The sequence below is a fragment of the Ammospiza nelsoni genome, chromosome 22 (genome assembly GCF_027579445.1).
Source record: "Ammospiza nelsoni isolate bAmmNel1 chromosome 22, bAmmNel1.pri, whole genome shotgun sequence".
Taxonomy (NCBI): domain Eukaryota; kingdom Metazoa; phylum Chordata; class Aves; order Passeriformes; family Passerellidae; genus Ammospiza; species Ammospiza nelsoni.
This window is the reverse complement of record NC_080654.1, coordinates 4,244,870-4,265,519: the sequence shown is the minus strand read 5'-3', so window position 1 is coordinate 4,265,519 and position 20,650 is coordinate 4,244,870. Positions and strand designations below refer to the sequence as shown.

Below are 20,650 nucleotides of genomic sequence, written 5' to 3'. Positions count from 1 at the left end.
AATATTTAATTATAGAGTTCAGCTCCAAGTGTATGGAAAGACTGTGTTAAATGTCTTCCCTCCCAGCTTCTGAGTAGGCTTATTCCATCCCACCAGAAATAACTCTGTGGTTTAATAATCCCATTAGTAGTTTGGTTAACAACAAAAGTCTGAGCCCAGCTAGCTGTAGGTTCTTCAGAGGTGTCTTGGTTTTATCAATAAGATGAAGTTTGGGCAAATAAAGATTCCTCCTCTCTTACACTTTACTCTGTTGTTATCTGAGCTGCTCCAGAGTTAGTGGCAGTGCTGATGCCCTGGCCATGGCAGCAGCCTGAGTTCTCCTGGGCCTGTGCACTGTTACAAAGGGATTGTAAAGGTGTGAAGGCTGAGCTATCATCAGGAGAAGTGGAGAGGAGAGAAAAAGGAACCCTATTGAAGGTTGCAAGACAAATTACAGATTGGTGAATTCCTCTTTTGATCTTCATCACTGCAGACAAGTTCCTACTTTCCATCTGTTTATTTCATTCATTTTCCTTTGCATCTTTCTTTTACAATTCTTCTAAAACACATACACACATATTAAGTTCTACCCTTCATTTATTCTTTTGTCATTGTTTCCATTTCACTTTCCCTGTGTTTCATTCCTGTATCTTTCTTGTTTAGACCAAGTGGAGGATCCAGCTGGCCGTAGCAGCCATGTAGGACCCTTCAGGAACCTGATGGTAAGTGCACGTGTGTACTTATACTCAGGCTTCCACCAGGTTCTGTGTTCAGAGCATTTCCCCTCCTGCAGCCTTCAGTTCACTCCTGACCTCAGAAACAACAGGAAAACCAAGGGACAGCCTTGGACTACTCATTGATACCATTTATATCAGTTATAGGTTGTGTTTTTATTGGAAATCTGCAGGAAGAAAGTTCAAGTTTATATGGATTTTAAAAGCACTTCGAGAACTCATGAGAGAAAATCTATCAACAGACACTTCAAAATGTTTCTGAGCTCCAAATACATGAAAGCTGGGAGAGCAAGCAGTGAAGTATCACCTATTACTCTGTTCTTAAATTCTCTTGCTGGGCTCTTGCTGTTGAATGGTCAGGACCATGGAATTGTGCATCTGGGACAGTCACTGTCACGTTTCAGTGCAGTGAATTCTTTGAACCTTTTTAGAGAAAGCTGCATCCTAGAAAATGAACAAACTAAAGCCATCTACAATGTTTGGTGTCTCTCATTTACTTGTGTCAGAAATTGATCTGGCACATCTGAAATGTTGTGTGTGCACGAGGAGTTTGTTCACTGTTCAGAGAAAGGGCAAGTTGGGAGCTGGGTGAATCCTCTCTTCAAATGCATCGGTGCTCAAAGACCAAGAACTGGAAACATCTCCAGCTGTATCATGGAGCAGGTTACATCATGAGTGACTTGCATCTCTTTAGGACTGGCAGAACTTGCAAATGCTCTGCTTTCCATCAGTAGCATAAGGTATGTGACACAATACCCTGATTTTGTGTGAAAATCCTGCTATTGTAGTCATTTCTCAGATTATAAACAGATTTGAGGTACTATAAATTTTATATTCTCTAACTGGATGACACTGAATCATGTCTGCATGCTTTAGCACTTGGGATTTGTGTTGGTGCCTTTTCATACTTACCTCACCCTTGAAAGAGCACAGTATATTTCTAATATTGTTAGAAAAAAGAATTAATTTGGAGACTTTGACAGTAACCTGTTGTTTTGCTGAAATTCAGGGCTGCTGTAGAGTTAGATACAGAATTGCACTATGGGGAGAAAAAGTGTCTGAGCACATGTCAGGTTTGGCAGGTGAGAGGGGCCTGTGCACCAACCTTTGAATTCTTGTTTCCAGTCAAGAATTTTGTTGGTTTTAGGTCAAAATACTGATAGTGGTCTTCAGATGATGAGTGGTCTGCAAAAATTTTGAGAGTTCTTAGGAATGATGTATGATTTGTTATGTCACTGAATTATGTATGGTTTCTTATGTCACTCATAAGGTGTATTGTGATGCATGTTTGATTCCTAGGAATGTGTTGGAATCTTACATTTCCACTTTTTCCCTAAGTGGAACTGTTGATTGTGTTACTGAACATTCCCAGAGAATTTCAAGTGACTTGAGAGATACTTCTGGAAACTTCTTTGATATCCTTCATACTCAGATCTTGGTAGTGTTGGTTCTAATAATGAGCATTAAAGGTGCTGATAATAAAAAAAATGGTGCTCAAATTGGACTTTCAGTAGCTTGTCACATAAAGAAAGATGTGCTTTAACTTCCTCATGCCTATGTGAGCACCCAGCTATGTGCTAAATCTTCTGACAGTCAGAGGTATTTGGTATAAAAGCAAAATTCAGTGTTGTGTTGTTCAAACAATCCAGGAATGTCCTTTATGGCAGGTTAGACATGGGCATCATAACAATAATTGAGGATATTCAGAGAAAATTGCTAGGAGAATGTGTGTGTCTTGTCCAAAAGTGACAAAAATTCAGTCTGAGTGACTGTTGTCAGGTTATAGGACTAAAATCTGTTAAATTAGATAAGATAATTTAAAAATGCTTATTATATACATAAAACTGGAACACATTGGAATTTGGGGACAGCCTATGAAATCTGAGTTCCTTGGGAGGAAATATAGATAATGATTTAGTTTGTTGAAATCAAAACAAGTGAGGTTGTCTGAGCTGTTCTCTTGGGGGGTATTTGTACTTGGAACTTCCTGGAACAGAGGAGCATTTTTTTTTTTTAAGGCATTTCAATTTCTTGGCTCAGGATGTGAGAAATATTTTCAAGGGGTAAAAAGGAGGAGTTTGACAAGATTGTGATGTGGAAGAATGTGCTTCTAGCTAGGAAATGGATTTAGGGCTGTGATGGACATTCCTGATCAGAGGGAATGGGCAGTGTGTTATAAAGTAGAATTTGTGTGTTAGAGGGGGCACAGGGAGAGTTTGGGCTGCTTCTGAACAGTTGCTCCCAAGAGTTGTGTGGAGTTTCAGTGGTGGTTTCTGTATTCTGTGTGGAGAATACAGTCTGCAATGAAGTGAATGAAAAACTATATAAACTTTCATTTGATATGACACACCCCATAACATAATTTCTGTATGTTATAGGCCTGAATCTGTAACATTAATGGCAAAAATCAGCAGTACTTTATAGTGGTCAGCTCTTTGCATATAATGCCCTTTTTTGTTCATCATCCTCTACAACTAATACAAGCTGCTTTTCATTTTGCTAACAGAAAGTGACAACTTGAAAGTGGTGTTTGTATCAGGACCCATCCAAATACCTTCAGTGTTTTCTGTTCCCCAGTTCCATCTCATTTGGTTGTACTGCCTTTGCCCTGGTTGTCAAGCTCATGCTGCTTTCACTCTTCTCATGAAGTTATTACTTCATTGTTTTTATCATAACTCTTCTCATCATGCAGAAGGTTTATACAATGAAAATAAACCTCTGTGGGTTTCTATTTTGTAAGGTCTTCCAATTAACATTAGGATTAATTGTGTATGAAGAGATTTTCTATTTTCCATACACTTCTGTGAGATTTAGGAATTTTGTGGCCACATTAAGGGATTGGGTACCTGCATTATGTGAGCTGCTTAATTCTGGACAGGTGGTTTGTTCTTGCTTTGAAAGTGAGAAAAGTATTTCAAGTGTGTGAAGTTTTTTACCTGAATGCTGTCTGTTCTCCTACAGGGTCTCTGCAGGAGTTTGTTGTACTCCAAAGCTGAGGGTTTAAATCTGCCACTGATACATGACAAATAAAATTGTTAAGCAAGAATAATAAATGCTTTTTTCCCACTAGGAAAGAAGAAGACTCAGGAAAGTAAAAACAAGGGAAAGAAGGCAGCAGATACAAAACAGAAAAAGACTGATTTGGATTCTACTTCTGCAGATATGAGGGATTCTAAAGAAGGTGAGTTCTCAAGTGTATTATTTTTTCCTTCTCTTTATCTTTTTGAAGCAAAGGATGTTTGTCATGTTTAGTCCATTAGCAGGTTATCTTACTGTAGCAAAGTGAACATGTTTATATTGTTTACCCCAGTTGTTTTACTAGTTGGGAACTTGGCTGTTAGAAGCATGTCATTAAACATAAAACTCTGACCACAGAGAAAATTAATGTGCTGCAAAATTGAGATATAAACACAAACTCCTTACAGGATAATATCAGAGCAAAAACCTTATTCTAGTGTCTTGGAGCTTTGTTTCATGGTCATTATTTATTGCTAATTAACAGTCAGTACCAAGGGGGGGGGGGGGGGAAGACACTATTAATTATTTTGGCCCATAACTCTTCCATTCCTTTCCTCTGTTGTCCCTTCTGCTGGCACAACACGAGCACCACTGCTCAGGTGTCTCATGGCCCAGCTAAGGAATGGAGAAGGATTTTTGCTCTATAATCTACCCACTTAGGCAACATTCTGGGGATTGGCAGCAAAGGTCTTTTATTAGAATCATTGCAGAATCACAGAATATTTTGGGTTGGAAGGGATCTTAAGCCTTATCTCCTTTCAAGGGCAGGGACACTTTTCACTAGACAAGGTTGCTCAGAGCACCATCCAACCTGGCCTTCTTTTCTTCTGCAATGGATATCCTTGAGAACAGATAGGTAGGACTTGAATGCAGGAAAACATCCATCCTCATGAGTAAATAAATGAGAGGTGTGGTATTGGGTCAGGAGCATTGGATATGTTGTGCTACAAGAAAAAAGGAGAAGAAAGATGTAGCATATCCTGAAGTGTTTGGTAAAAATATCTCATGCTTTTCTTTACTGCACTCTTGTGTTCCAGGTCACAAAGAGGAAGATGAAGCTCCTTCTGTTTCTGCAGTGCTGTCTCTGGAACAAACAGCTGTGATTCAGGAGATGGTAAATCAGGATGTCCTTCCAAAGCTGATGGTCCCCAGTCCCACCAACGAAACACAAGTGCTAACTGAAGACAAACAAGGAGAAGCCATAAATTGTGCATCAGATGATTTAGATGACGATGAAGAGGAGGATGAAGAAGAGGAAGATGAAGAGGAGATAGAAGATACCAATATGCCTAAAGAAAATGCTGAAATGCCTTTGATATGCGAAGAAAAGTTGGACTCCATGGAAGAACAAAAGAGTACGTCAGAGGAATCTCCAGAAAGCTCTCCAAAGAAAAAACTCGTGGTGAAAATTCCAAAAGCAGAGGGGGAATCCAACGGTGATGTTCAGGAAACCTTCATGTTTCCTTGCCAGCATTGTGAGAGGAAGTTTACCACAAAGCAGGGACTGGAGCGCCACATGCACATCCACATCTCCACCCTGAGCCACGCGTTCAAGTGCCGCTACTGCGGGAAAGCCTTCGGCACTCAGATCAACCGGCGCAGGCACGAGCGGCGCCACGAGGCCGGGCCCAAAAGGAAACCATTCCTCACTCTCACCTCCTCACAACACTTGGATAATGTTGCTGATAACCAGGTGATTGTGGATGATGGTCTTAAAGATGACCTGAATGTTTCCAGTCTTGTGCAAGACTCTGTTGTCTTGGATTCTGAGAAAGTTTCCCAGGAAATGTCAAACTCGGCGTTTGCTGAGGAGAATAAGGAGCCCAAAGAGTTGCATCCGTGCAAATACTGCAAAAAGGTTTTTGGTACTCACACCAACATGAGGAGGCATCAGCGCAGGGTTCACGAGCGTCATCTTATTCCCAAAGGTGTCAGGAGAAAAGGGTTCTTCACTGAGGAGCCACCTCTCCCAGCAGAGCCAGCCCCAGCAGTCCAGAGTGTGTACATAGCGAGCACAGAAATCGAAGAGGAAGGTGAGGGAGATGATGTCTATCTTATGGATATATCCAGCAATATCTCTGAGAATTTAAATTACTACATTGATGGGAAAATTCAGTCCAACAGCAGCACTAGCAATTGTGATGTGATTCAGATGGAGTCCAACTCTGCAGACTTGTATGGACTGAATTGTATAATCAGTCCGGTCACAGTGGAAATTTCCACAAATTTAAAGGTTACACAAACACATGTGAATGAACCTCCTAAGGAACCCTCTAGCAGTGGGAGCAGTGAATCCAAAAAGAGAAGAACTGCCAGCCCTCCTCTTGTACCAAAAATAAAAACTGAAATAGACCCTGAACCTATAACTCCTACTAGTTCTTTAAATCTTCCTCTTAGCATTTCAACAGAAAGCTTAACTTTTCATAAAGAAAAAGGGGTTTATTTGTCATCAAAATTAAAGCAGCTTCTTCAGACACAGGACAGTAAGATAACTCCATCAAGTGAAATCCCTAAAATAGGACCTTCTGTTACATCATCATCTGTTTTGCCTCCAGTATCCAGCAGGTTTAAAAGAAGGACCAGCTCTCCTCCCAGCTCTCCACAGCACAGTCCAGTGCTTCGAGACTTTGTCAAATCAGGTGAGGGAAAAACTGTGTGGAATGACAATATTAGGAGTTCAAAAATGCCAAAGTTAGAAAGCCACAGCAACTCACCTGCTTGGAGCTTGACTGCAAGGGAGGACAAAGAGACTTTGAGCCCTCATTGCTTTGAAGAATATAAAATATCAAAAGACTGGACAGCAGCTCCAACTTTTGGCAGTGTGTGCAACCAGCAGCCCCTGGATTTATCCAGCGGTATGAAACAAAGGTCTGATGTCAAAAGCAAGACTCAGGTTCCCTGGGAATCTGTTTTAGATCTGAGTGTGCATAAGAAGCCTTGCAGCGATGCTGAAACGAGGGAATGCAAAGAGAACTCCACACATCCAACCTGCAGTGGTGTGAAGAAGAAGAAGCCCACCACGTGCATGCTGCAGAAGGTTCTGCTCAACGAGTACAACGGGACGGACGCAGGCCCGGAGCAGCCGGGCACCGACAGCGCCGGCACGGCCCCGCAGCCTCCAGCTGAGCCTGGCACTGATCCTGCTCCCTCAGCAGCGTCTGCCACTGACACTCAGCCCCTCAGCTCCTCTGCTGCCTCCCCCGTGCCAGCTGTGCAGCCTGCTGCCCCTGCCGTGTGCCAGCTGCCCCCGTTGTTAACGCCCACCAACCCCCCGTCCCCGCCGCCCTGCCTGCCCGTGCTAACCGTGGCCACGTCGCCGCCCCCCCTGCTCCCAACCATGCCCTTACCCATCCCAGATGTCTCTGCCAGCGCCACCAACACCTCCTCCTGTCCCTCACCACTCTCCAACACTACTACCCAGTCCCCACTACCAGTTCTTTCACCTACAGTTTCTCCTTCTCCATCCCCCGTCCCTTCTGTTGAACCTCTTATTTCTGCTGCTTCACCTGGCCCCCCTAACCTGTCTTCTTCATCTTCCTCCTCTTCTTCGTCCTCTTTCTCATCCTCTTCCTCCTCATCCTCTCCATCTCCACCTCCTCTTTCTGTGGTTTCTTCTGTTGTTTCCTCTGCTGATAACCTTGAAAGTTCTCTCCCAATAATAAAACAGGAGGAAGCTGAAAGCGAGCAGCAGAAAGCGAGAGAGGAGCCTCACACTTCAGGTGAATCAGGAGTGGTGCAGGAAACCTTCAACAAGAGCTTTGTGTGCAATGTCTGTGAATCACCTTTCCTTTCCATTAAAGACCTAACGAAGCATTTATCCATTCATGCTGAGGAATGGCCCTTCAAATGTGAATTCTGTGTACAGCTTTTTAGGGATAAAACAGACTTGTCAGAACATCGCTTTCTGCTTCATGGAGTAGGGAATATCTTTGTTTGTTCGGTGTGTAAAAAGGAATTTGCTTTTTTGTGCAATTTGCAACAGCATCAACGGGATCTCCATCCAGACAAGGAGTGCACACATCATGAGTTTGAAAGTGGGACTTTGAGACCCCAGAATTTTACTGACCCCAGTAAGGCAAACGCAGAGCACATGCAGAACCTGCCAGAAGATTCTTTGGAGCCTTCAAAAGAGGAGGAAGATGAAGATCTAAATGATTCTTCTGAAGAGCTTTATACTACTATAAAAATAATGGCTTCTGGAGTGAAATCTAAAGATCCAGATGTCCGGATGGGCCTCAATCAACACTACCCAAGCTTTAAACCACCTCCATTTCAGTATCACCATCGGAATCCTATGGGGATTGGAGTTACTGCAACAAACTTCACAACCCATAATATCCCACAGACTTTTACCACTGCCATTCGATGCACAAAATGTGGCAAGAGTGTTGATAACATGCCTGAGTTACACAAACACATACTGGCCTGTGCATCTGCTAGTGATAAAAAGAGATACACACCTAAAAAAAATCCAGTTCCCCTCAAACAGACAGTGCAGCCTAAGAATGGCGTGGTGGTCATTGCTGGGCCTGGCAAAAACGCCTTCAGACGGATGGGTCAGCCTAAAAGACTCAATTTCAATGTGGAGATTAGCAAAATGTCCTCCAACAAACTAAAAATAAGTGCATTGAAAAAGAAAAACCAGCTTGTACAGAAAGCTATCCTGCAAAAAAAGAAATCTGCCCAGCAGAAGGCAGAGCTGAAAAATAACCCATCCGAGACAGACTCTCACATCTGCCCCTACTGTAACAGAGAGTTCACTTACATTGGGAGTTTGAACAAACATGCATCATACAGCTGCCCCAAAAAACCCATCTCTCCCTCCTCCAAAAAGAATTCTTCCAAAAAAAGTGCAGCTTCTTCCCCTGCCAGCAGTGACAAAGGCAGCAACCAGCGCAGGCGAACGGCGGATGCAGAAATCAAAATGCAGAGCACTCAGCCTCACCTGGGCAAGACCAGAGCACGAACCTCAGGACCTGCACAGCTCCAGCTCCCCTCTGCCTCCTTCAAATCCAAACAAAACGTTAAATTTGTACCTTCCATGCGATCTAAAAAGCCAAATTCATCTTCATCCTTGAGGAACTCTAGTCCTGTAAGAGTGTCTAAAATGTCCCATGTTGATGGGAAAAAAACTAAAGTGGTTTCTAAGAGCAATTCCTCTGGAATCTCCAGCAAAGCCTCCCGGAAATTGCACGTCAGAATACAAAGGAATAGCAAAGCTGTTTTGCCAAGTAAATCTGCTGTGGCAAGTAAGAAAAAGGCAGACAGGTTCAGTGTCAAATCTAGAGAGAGGATTGGAGGACCAATCACACGGAGTCTGCAGCAGGCAGCAAATGCAGAAGCAGCAGAAAACAAAAGAGATGAAAGCAGTACAAAGCAAGAACTGAAAGATTTCAGGTAAGCATTTAATTTGAAGTTGAAACAACCCAGGAACAGGTTGCTTGCTGTTTTGCTTGCTGGTCTTTTTTTTTTTTTTTTTGTCCTTTTTTTTTTGTCTTTTTTTTTGAGTTTCTCATGCTTAAATAAAAAAAGAAGTTGCATTTCCTAAAACATGGATGAGCAGCTTACTGATGCTGGGGTATGATGTACATACTTGATGCATTTTGTCATGTCATGAAATTATACACGGTTTGTATAGAGAATGTCTTTAATTATAAACTGAATTGAAAACTCTGGAACAAAAAAATGTCAATACCTGAGTGCAAATAAACTTCATGTCATTAAACTCAATGTTATTGGAGACACTGACCTTGTATTTGGTATCTGACATCTAAGGTAGCCCAGAAGAATTCTAGATTTATTTATGGTGGTTCACTAAGTTAAAAAATATGACTGCATTCTTTACTCACTAAAATAACTTGCTTTGGTTTGTAATAAAAAGCATTCTCTGCATATATATATATATATATGAAAGAAACAAACCATGACCAAATACTTCCAAAATGTATGTGCATATGGACTGAGATCATAAAATACTTAATATAAGGGAAATAGACATGTAAGAAAAGTTACATGAACATGTAAATTTGTTAGAAGTATCATGCTTTTTATGTTTCACTATAAAACTTTATAATTAAAGTTCTATTTCTTTTTGAGAAGAAGCATTTTAATCACAAGAAAGGGTAATCCTTCAATAAATAAATAAAAAATCTTAATCTACGTGCCTGAGTCCCGATTTACGTCTTCATGTAGTCTCTCAAATCAGTAGTATATTTTGCACAGTGTTTATAACCTTTGTTACCTTGCTCCTGCCCTGTTTTTCTTGGAAACAGGAGTCTGATTTGCTGAGGAACTTTCACCAAGCTCACTGGTAATTAAAAGTTCTTTTGGGGTTGGTAATTGCAGCGCCTGGCTGGGATTAACAGCAGATTTAGGGCCCAGGGTAGGGTTTGAATGGAAAGCAGGGGGAGGAACTGGCAGCCTCTGTCAGAACAAGCAGAGCAGGATCTGTTCATTGTCAAAATCCAAACTGTTCACAGCTTGTGTGTCTCACAGTGAAGATCTCCAAATAGTGAGGAAATTCTTTGGAAAGTAAAGGTGTTCAATATAGCAGAATTATTCCCAAGTGCTGGAGGGGAATTTGATGTAAAATAATCCATACCCAAATTAGGGTATGTTGAAGGAGAAAAATGTTATTTGGAATTTGGAGACTAATGGTGTAAAAATGCCTTTTAGGAACAAGAAATGTCTACCAGGCCTGTTCCCTTGGGACATAAACATCTTCATGTTAATTCTCATCAGCTGCTCTCTTAGTTATGTGTGAAACTGCATTTAAATGCTGCCAGAACAGATCAGGAGAATGAGAAGCCAAAACACATCTTTCCATCTAAATGAATCATTTGACCTTAGGCAAAATAACCAAGTGCTTGGAAATGGGTGCACATGGGAATTGTTTGTAGTATTTGGGGAAATAACAATTGACCTGGGGCAAGGTTTCCTTGGCTGCCTCAAACACCCTTGGTTTGCTTTGGCTGCTTGGAGTCTTTATCAGTTTAACAAATGGTTACACCAGGGAATTCTTTTTGCCTCTGAAGTAACTTTTATAAATCTAGATTGTCTACTCAAATTCTTTTTATATCGGTTCTGCAGTATGAAGAATTTTTCTGCCTTCATACACAAATAGCAGCACAGTTTAACTTTGATTCTGCTCTATGTAGGCACTGTTGGGTTTTGATTTTTTTTTCCCAGGAAATCTTAATATTTTTTCAAGACTTGCTTCATGTATATTTGTCTGCCAATTTTTTTTCACCTTTCAGTTTTTCTGTTTAAACATACTTGTTCACAAATTGTTTTGTCATTTATCTTCAGTTTTTGTTTTGTTGGGTTTTTTTAAATTTCTATTTTCTAGGAATCTCCTGTAAAAACAAAACAAAAAAAATCGCTTAATGCCATGAGAGCTGTTGCAGGCTCATGTAAGGATAAGCACTACACCAAGGGATGTGAAATCCAAGCTTGTGAAACTCACAGCCATAAAATTGCCTGCAGTGTCAGGCCTAGATTTTCTTATTTTGTGCTTGACACACGTGGGATAATTCAGATTAAATTCAAGGGTACTGTTAATTAAACACAAATGGAACCCCACAGGAAATCAGCAGAAGGAATGAACTGAACCAAATGTTTTTGCTCTTGGTTTTGTGGATGGTGTTGGGCAGAACTGCTTTTTTTTTTGCTTTGCTTGGCAAATATTGTTTTACATACCCAGAGCAGGTTCCTTCAGCCTGTCCAGAAATCAGTGTGGATTCAGGGCCAACAATTGCTGCACTCCAAGGATTTTGGTCTTGCATTGGGTCTCTCAAAGCTTTTTGTCTCAGTGAGTCAGCAGAGGCCAACCTAGCAGGGCAGAATTACCTTCCCACCTTCTCCTCACTTTTTGAGTATTTTAATGTCCAGGATACAGTGGGGAAAAAGCCTGATTTGGGTGTTTTATGGATTTTCCAAGTTCTTATTTACACATGCAAATAAAATTTATATAGCAGTGATGAATTTCTAAACACCAGATATATAATGGATGCAGTGTATCTTTTTATGGATAAGAAGGCTAGAGCAGGGCTAGAGACCTGCATATTTTGAAAATGAAATATATAATTATTCTAAAAGCTTGTACACCTCTAATTTAAGACAATGAATTGGTCTATTGTTCATAACAGCTTTTTATGGAAATACTGTTTGTCACGTGTTCATAGAGCTTTCACAATTAATGACAGAATGGATGGAAAGTTTCTTTATACAGACACCCCTTTTATTTTTTGTTCTTAAAAAGTAATCTACCTCTTTAAAATTTGTAGTTTAATACTTGTTTGGTGAATTTGTGCCACTTTTAACTTTCACTTTCACTATCATTCCCATTTTGTTACATTTCTGTTATGGGGACTTTATGTTGAAATATTGTATAAAGCATTTGTAGCAAGTTTAAGAAAATAAAATATTTAAAATTATTTAAATTGTTTTGGACACTTCAATTGTACTATATGTGATTTACATTTTACATTAATTTCATTTGTTTTCATTTTGGGTTGTTAATCTTGGAGCATGTTCCTGTATTAAAGTTTGCTGTTAGGTATATTGTTTCTTCTATTGGAGAGTGCTATAAAGATTATTCTAATGAAAACATTAAAAATTGCAATTTGACATAAAAGTGGGGTTGTCCTTGCTTTTGAATGCTGTAGCCCTGCTGGAGGGCTGTGAATGCAGGTAAGAACTGAAGAGGGATTTCCTCCTCCTCGTGTCCATCCTGTGCTGAGTTCCAGTCCCTGGTGTTGCTTAATGACCAACCAGATGGAAATATCGTGACACATTTCCTAAAACCAATAAAGTGAACTTCTTAAAAACTTGGGGAAAACTTGCCTTTTGTTTGGAAAGCAGATGTGCCAAACAAGAGAAAAGAAAGATAAAGATAAAGATAAGAAAGATAAAACAAGTTCATCTAGGAGAGTTCAATGTGCCTGTGTCCTTCAGTTGTGTCCCCTGGTCCAGTGACATGAATTTGTACCAATTGGCCACTTCTGACTTAGCTTGAGGATTTTTGGTTTTAATTGTGGACACAGCTGATTAAATTTAAACTGTTTAAATGAAAATTACATACACTATTTCAACTTTGATACTATAGTTTTCTGATATTATAGTTTTCTATTTTTATATGCTTTAAACTTGGTAAATAGTTCAATAAGAAAAATAGATGCAAAGGTTTTTTTGGCTCTAGACAATTCTGGAATGTTTGATTCCCTCCAGGGTGTGTGTTCTGCCTCTTGCAGTGGAGATGGAAGCATCTGGGTCCAGGTTAGTGTGGCAGTGGGGTGGGATGATGGAACATTGCTGAGGCTAAACAGCATTTTACAGCACTCAGTTCCTTCACTGCTCCCAACTAATCCAGTAGTGAGTTATTAAGTATAAGTTATTATTTTATGGAGTTGTCTGTTCAAATTAATACTTCTATCTGAATTTTGGTAAGAAGTCCCAGTTTATTTTTTCATGTGGGATGTCATTCCTTGAACATGTTCTGTCTATAACAACATTTGCCCTGAATTTTGAACGATGGGGGGAGATCTGATGGGGTGATGCAGAGGTTCCAATGTTCATGGGGTGTTTTTGCACTCGCTGCAGTTTGGGATTTGCACCACAGTGGGAGAGGTGAATCCTTGGTCTCCTTACAGCAGCAGTCACACCAAGGAGCTGGGAGGAAGCCACAGTGGAGGTTTTCACTCTTGATTGGCTTTTACTGTATTTACCCAAGGGAAAATATTGTTTTGCATACCCAGTGTTGTATTTGGAGGCTTTATAAGAAAAAGGGAAACATGAAAAAAGTGGAGATTTACAGGCTTGAGATTGCAGAGGATGGGACATAAACTGGATTCATTGTTTCCAATCTTTACTGACAAAGGAAATATCACTTTGTGTTTGCTCTTGCTGCAGTCTGGGTATTTCAGTCACCTTGTAAGGATTTATTTGCCATGTCTAGCAGGGAACTGATGGTGAGTAAACCAGCCTCAGTCTTTAATATCACGGCAGAAATCATCCTGTCATTTTATGTGTGGTTTCTCTGCTGTGATGTTAAATCCCGTTGGGTCCCCAGGATGTGCCACACTGAGATGGTCACCTGTGTTCACCAATTTATCAGGGAAATGCTGGGTGATGGAGATCTCCAAATGAGAGATGATCATCAAAGAGTTTCAGTCCTAAACAGGTGACTCATTACAAACAGAAATGTGCAGCTCTCATAGTCACTATTGCATCTCATCTGCATAATTGAATTTCTCTGGCTTTTATAGCTGCCTCTGTATGATCTGAAGCAACAATAAAGCTGTAACAGAGCCCACAGAGTGCTGACACATCTTGAAATGCATCCAGACAGGCAATGAAAACAATTCCACTTGTCCTGTTTACAGTGGGTGAGATCAAATGAGTGTTGGTTTAATAAAAACAGAGATGCTGGAGCTGTTGTGGAGAGGCAGATGTGACAGGTTGTGTTTTCCTTTTTGTGTTTCCCATTTTCCAGTTTGCTGGAAGGCTTGGGAAGCACCTTGTGGCACAGCTGCCTGGGCTGTGTTCAGTGCTGGGTGTTGGAGCCAGGCCCCTCCTGCCCTCCAGGCTCCTCAGCCCTGGTGGGAGCTGCCCAGGGGATTCAGGCTGGGGTGGTTCTGCTCCTCTGCTGTGTCAGCAGTTTGTGTTGCAAGGCTGTAATTTAAAATTCTAGTCTGGTTCCTGGTGATTTTCTTTGGAGAGATGTCATAGAGTTTGATGTCTAAATGTTCAATATTGAATGCAAATAGGAATAGCATTCACTTCGTTTATTGTGGTTTGTGACTTCATTTCCAAAATTATGGGCTCAGCTCCAGGTTTTCACTGCACTTGGGTTAAGCCAAGGAGCTGAATTGCTAGAGACAGACAAATGGCTTGTGAATGACCTTAAAAAGAGAACTTAGAGGACCTTACACTAATTCTGGCTTTTATTTACTGAATGTCTCGTGACTCTCATGATGCTGGAGTTCTGCTCAGGATGGAAAGGAGCTAAACAATAGATTTTGAACAAGCACATGCTGGGTTGGAGCTGAGCTTTTGTGGTAAGTCTGTGATGAGAGAGGGGTGAACTATTTAATTAAACTGTAAAAAATAGCAGCTTCCTAGTGGAAAAAAGGATTTACCTTCCAGTACTTCGCAAGAGCAGAATGGTGAGGAAAATATATCTATTTCACAGCAAGATGCAAATAAAATACTCCTAAATATGGCATAGTATAAGTGTACACTGCCACAGCACAGGTTGGACTCGATGCCCTTGGGGGTCTTTTCCAGCCTCTGTGGGTCTGTGATTCCTTCTGCCGTTCAGGCAGTGCTGCTCAGCAGAGCTCAATCACAGAATCACACAATGATGAGGGTGCAAGAGACCTCCAAGATCATCAGGTCCAGTCCATGCCCTAACACCTCAACCAGACTCTAGCCCCAAGTGCCACGTCCAGGCTTTTTAAACACATCCAGAGATGGTGAATCTACCCCTCCCTGGGAGCATTCCAGTACTTTATTATTCTTGTGGTGAAAATTTTTGTCCTAATATCCAACCTGTACCTTCCCTGATGTGCTTGAGACTGTGTCCTCTAATGGCTGTGTAAATGCCAGGACTTTTGCAGGGAAGGGATTTTGCTGGGAATGCAAAGCTCATTCCAACACACCCCCCTGTGCATAACCCCAGTGACTCAGTGGGGAATTTATGCAGTGTTTCCTTTTGGTGTTGAGATCTCTGCTCAGCATTGCAGTTGGAAGGAGGTGGGAAGATGAGGAATAATGAATTCTTACATCACTGAGCTGCTTTGAAGAGTTTCACACTCAAACTCCACTGTCACTGGAACTTGAAGTTGTATTCTCTGTTCATTATGGCAAATTCAGTGTCTCTCATCTCCCTTTTCCAATCAAAACACACTTTTTTCTCTGGTTTCTTTTTTATGTAATGAGATGTGCAGGACTGAGGGCTCATCCTTGTTCAGCAATCCTTTGAAACTCTTCTGGTGTCACCATTTCTCTATAAATCTAAATAAAATAAACTACAGTGTTCCCTATGTGTGATGAAAGTTTTCTCATTCTGTTAAGAATGCGATTATTAGATACAAACTTTTTATCAAATCACATTACCTGACTGTATAGAAGATTAATTTGAATACTTCTATTTTTAATCCCAAATTGTTCACCTTTTGGCTTGCAAAATACTCTGTGACATTTTAAAAGGGCAGGAAGAGAAATTGCTGACACGATACTGTTCATCTAAATTTATAGGTTTACACCAAGATTTCTTAAGTGAATAAGACTAAGCTCAACTTGAAGTACCTTCAAGGCAACTGATTTTCTGGAGGAGCTCAGAAGCCATCTCAGTGCTGGATTCCTTTTCAAGTGGCTACTTTAGGTCACTGGTTGCTTTTAAAAATGTTAAATGCCATTTTAAAACTCCATTGTAAACCACCATTTTAAAATACCATTGTAAACCACCATTTTACTTAAATTTTAATACATTCATTGTAGAGTAAATTTTACTACATGAATTTTAGAGTCCCCCAGGTGAGTTTAGGCATGGTGTGAGATTTTTTCCAGCAGTTCTCATTGTTGGTTGGGTGTTCATCACCCCAGTTCCTCGTGATCCACAGGGAGTGGAACTGAGCCAGCTCTGAAGAAACTGAAACTGCAGAGCAGGTGTGGAACAAAGCAGTTTGTGAGCTCCTGTGGGTGCAGAGCTGCTTTAAAGGATTCAGTTCTTTGAAGCACTGTGGTGGAGAGAGCTGTCAGGTCTCTTCTTGGAAGTCTAGAATGCAAAGGATCTCAATAACTGGTTTTTCCAGTTTAGATTCATGAAAGGCCTGACCATAATATTCATGTTCTGTGAAGGAAAGATAAAATCCTGACCTGCTCCAGCTCTTTCCCTGCTTTCATGAATAAACACACATAATTCTCCAAATATCCACAATACAGCACATTAAGATCCTTTTTGCTTTCTGCTGCTTCCCCATTTTCCACACAATGAGTCAGGACTTTTCCATACAAAAGGAGACATCCCTTTAAAGAAAACTCTATCCATAAACCAAAACTCTATCCATCAACCTTTTTGTCTTGAGAAATACTTTGTTTCACTGAAGAGACAAAAGAAGATGTTTTCCTTAGTGGGTGATGTTTTTATGTTTTTCCAAGTCCTTGTTCTGTGTATTCCCATTAAGCAATGTGCTGCTGCCAGGGAGTGCATTGCAGTCAGGGGAGCAGAGCTGTGGTTTCACCTCACTGAGAGCAGAAAGCCCAGAAATGGCATTGATCCACCCTGACCCTTCTGCTTCCCTTCTGGCCTGTGAAATTACTCAGCCTAATTCTGCAAAACCAAGAATTTGGGCTTAAACATCCACAATTCTTTTTTTTTTTTTTTTTCCTAAGCAGTCAATCATTTATGTCAGTTTAGCTATTTTTTTATTTAAGATTAGGAAACACTTGATAGAATAAGTTCCTGGCATGTTTATTGTTAAATGTAATGTGGAATGTGTGTGTGTGTCTGAAATTTTAGAGCATATGCTTGGGATTATTTTAGATTATAGAGCATAACCCTTGCAGGGAAAAATAAAACCCAGTTTCATTGAAGTAAAAATGTGAAACTAAATCACCTGAATTTTGTTCACTGAATTTCCAGGTGGAACTGGCACCCACCTCAGATCACTCCAGCCTTCATGCCCACAAATATCATGGTTTATTTTTCTAGGATATTTCTAGATAATTAAACTAGCAACCCAGGAGAATGTTAATTGAAGGAGTGTGGTAGAAGACAAGCTAATTTGAATAAAAAATACCAAATGTATTTTGGGAATGTCTGAGGGAAGGGGGTGTGTGAGGATTTGGCATTTTTCCTGGCCGTTGAGTTTGTGTCTGCTGCTCATGGCAAGGCTGATGGGGAAGCCTGGGAAGGGATATGGAACTGGGAACTTGGTTTGGACAAATTAAATATTCAGGAGATAATTTAACCTGTGAGAGTAATGTGGGTGCTGTGGGAATCTCTTCCTTTGTTCAGTCCTGTTTCTGAGTGACCTTGGCAAATCCCTTTCCACCTGACTGTTCTGGATCTGAAAAACTGGGATTATGGTACTGACTCACACTACAGAACACTTTCAGATTTGAGGATGGAAAACTTTAAGAGCTGGGATTTAGTATATTTTTTATTGTAGGGATACAATTTTTTATTGTATCACCAAACTGGGTGATTTATCTCTTCTAGTTTGGGTATGCTCTCAGTTGTGAGAGGGAGCTGTAATAAATTGCCTCATTTAACTTCTGGGTCAGCTTTAATTTCTGAAATAGCATCTACCAAACTATTTTGTTTGGTTTTAAAGTCCTTATTTGACAGAAAAATCTTCATGCACACAAATCCTTTCTGCTACCTGACATTTGGGTTCTGGGCCTTTTTCCCTTACAAGCAGAGGATGTTTTCTGATGTTATTTTTTATTTTTAATGTTTTTTTTTCTGGCTGGGGCTGCTCCCAGCAGTGGTTCTGGCAGAGCTGGGGCAGCCTGGGCTGTGCACAGGGTGTGAGGGGCTGGAACAGCCCTTGGCCCTTCCCATGGGACCATCCCTCACAGGGTGCCCCAGAATTCCTTTTCTTTGCCTGTCTCCAGTTACCCAGGGCTGAGATGGTGAAAGCAGGTGCAAAGTGACAGGGATAAAAATAGCAATGTCAGTCACTGCTCCTCATGCAGCAGGGGGATCTCAGCTCCCCTCCCTCTGAGAGAACAGCTCCCCTTGCCAAAACCATCCCAACATCCCAGCTCTTCTCTGATCAGGCTCTCAAATGAGAGTTCTGCATCCACTGCAGGGGAGTGCTGGACAAGGAGGGCCCTGATTCCTCTTGAACCATTTCAACTCTGCAGCTTTGGCAGAGCAGACAGGGCTCTGGTTTTGCAGCACTAAGAACTCCATCAGGAACTCAATTTCATTTTCTACTTGGAAAAAAAATTCCTTTTTTAGCTCATTCCTCTAATCCTCAGCTTCCAAATAACAAGCCATGTTATTGGCTTTAAAGCTTGAGGAAATTAGGAGTGAAATACTGTAGAATTCTGGAGTAGTTTGGGACCTTAAAACCCATCTCTTTCACCCTTCCATGGGCAGGGACAGCTTCCACTGCCCCAGGCTGCTCCAAGCCCCATCCAACCTGGCCTTGGGCACTGCCAGGGGTGCCACAGCTTCTCTGGGCACCTGTGCCACCCTCACAGGGAAGAGTTTCTTCCTAATGTCTGATCAGGGTGTGCATTTGAAAGTCTAGGTCAGATTTTCCCTGATATTTTGTCTCTTTGGATTTGAGCTTTTAACATTTTTTTCCTTTAGTTTTCCCATAGGATGCAGACCCTGCCTCACTGCATGCAAGAGCACACAGATGTCATTGATTACAGAAGAATTTTAACTCATCATTAATATTTTGACAGAAAGCATTACTTACAAGGAGACATTCTGAACAGAAATAAACTAAAATTTCCCTCTTGTAGTTATAGTAAAAATCTGAAGCCAAACAAACTAAACTTATTTTGGATATTCTGCTGTTTCCCTTGGTAACAGCCCTTATATGGAACAACAAAAATCTGGCTCTTGTTGATCTCCCCATTACAATTTCTGGTTCTTCTACATTGGCTGAAGGTTCAGCATTGAATTCACAAGGGCTGGAGTGGATGATTTACACAGACCAATAACAAAAACTTTTGGCAGGCAATTTTAACCACCAATTTTAATTTGAAAATAATTTAATTGCTTGCTTTTCAAAATTTCTGTGGTTTTGGTTTTCTGTTGTAATGGAAAGTTTTGCACTTCTTTATGTCTAACTTGCAGATTGTGTGTAAGGACAAACTGAAATCTCCTTTAAAGGGTGTATATTGAACTCTAAAAATAACCCAGAGAGAAACCTGGCTTTGAACTTTTTTTAGACGTGTTGCTGTGTAAGAAAATGATATTTCAAAAGATGTTCCCTTGGAAGAACATAAGGGGTTTGGTTTGGTCAGAATTTTGAAGAATTTGCCTTGGGAAGGAAGGTATGGAATTACCTATGGGGTGCACAGGTGTGAGGGGAAGCAGACAAGTTTGTGCATGATGGCAGAAAGTGCTGAATTTAAAAACAAACAGGGGAATTTTTGAATCCTTTAGAGTATGGAAGTTTGGCTTCATTTGAACTGAATTGTATGTCTAGAATAGGGCAGAAGCAGTTGGACTTCCCTTGCTGTGAGTCATGTGTTCAGGCTTTCTTCCTGAAATCACAATCAACTGAGGCAACAAATTAAAATGTTACACTAAAAATCTCAGATTTTCCCTTTGGGACACTTGGTTTAAAATCTGAACTGCAATAAAGGCACAGTTGTGTCCTGTGCTTGTCAATTCTGTCAGTGCAATTGTGACAGGAGTGCTCTGCCAACTTGGACCTGGGGAGAAATGACCAGGTGTGGTCTGTGCTCTGCTAAAGTAAAATTCCTTTTCCAAAAATACGTATTTCAAAACCTGATGTGGTTTTCTTTTATGGTTTCTCCTGAGAGAATGGAACTTGTCTCTTCTAGTTTCTGATGCAGCTGTGGGTTTGTGTGTCCCCAGTGGGTCTGGGACACGGGGTGGGAGCCTGGATGCTGCTTCCAGTTGACATTTTCTGTTTCCTGCTTAAATAAACTCACAGGGTAAGTTCAGAACAGGACAAAAATACCCTCTTACCTTCCGAAGTGGCTCTCGGCATTGCAGTGTGTGGTTTTCCTGTCTCATGGCTTGCCAAAGCACGGCTCTGGTTTTGTCCCTGATGCTCTCCTGCCTCTGTGCACATTGCAGGCTCCGCATGGCCTCTAGATGTCCCTCCTCATCCTCGCATAGCCCCAGCAGCAGGCAGTGCAAGAAATCCAGCTCCAGCTCATCCCATTTCTTCAAGGAATAGACCCCGGGCATGTCTGAC

General features: G+C 41.0%; 1 protein-coding gene across 2 annotated transcripts in view; it reads left to right on the top strand.

The window, feature by feature from the left end:
- Positions 1 to 20,650, top strand: part of PRDM2 (PR/SET domain 2) — a 60,760-nt gene extending 40,110 nt beyond the window's left edge. The window contains exons 1-4 of one of the 2 annotated variants that reach the window (XM_059487364.1): positions 1,245 to 1,453; positions 3,784 to 3,894; positions 4,769 to 9,128; positions 20,530 to 20,650. In XM_059487364.1, the coding sequence (XP_059343347.1) occupies positions 3,876 to 3,894; positions 4,769 to 9,128; positions 20,530 to 20,632 (4,482 nt within the window). In that variant the 5' untranslated portion in view covers positions 1,245 to 1,453; positions 3,784 to 3,875 and the 3' untranslated portion in view covers positions 20,633 to 20,650. Of the gene's footprint in view, positions 1 to 1,244; positions 1,454 to 3,783; positions 3,895 to 4,768; positions 9,129 to 20,529 lie in introns of those variants that run through there. The other variant, XM_059487363.1, reaches the window with a different exon arrangement.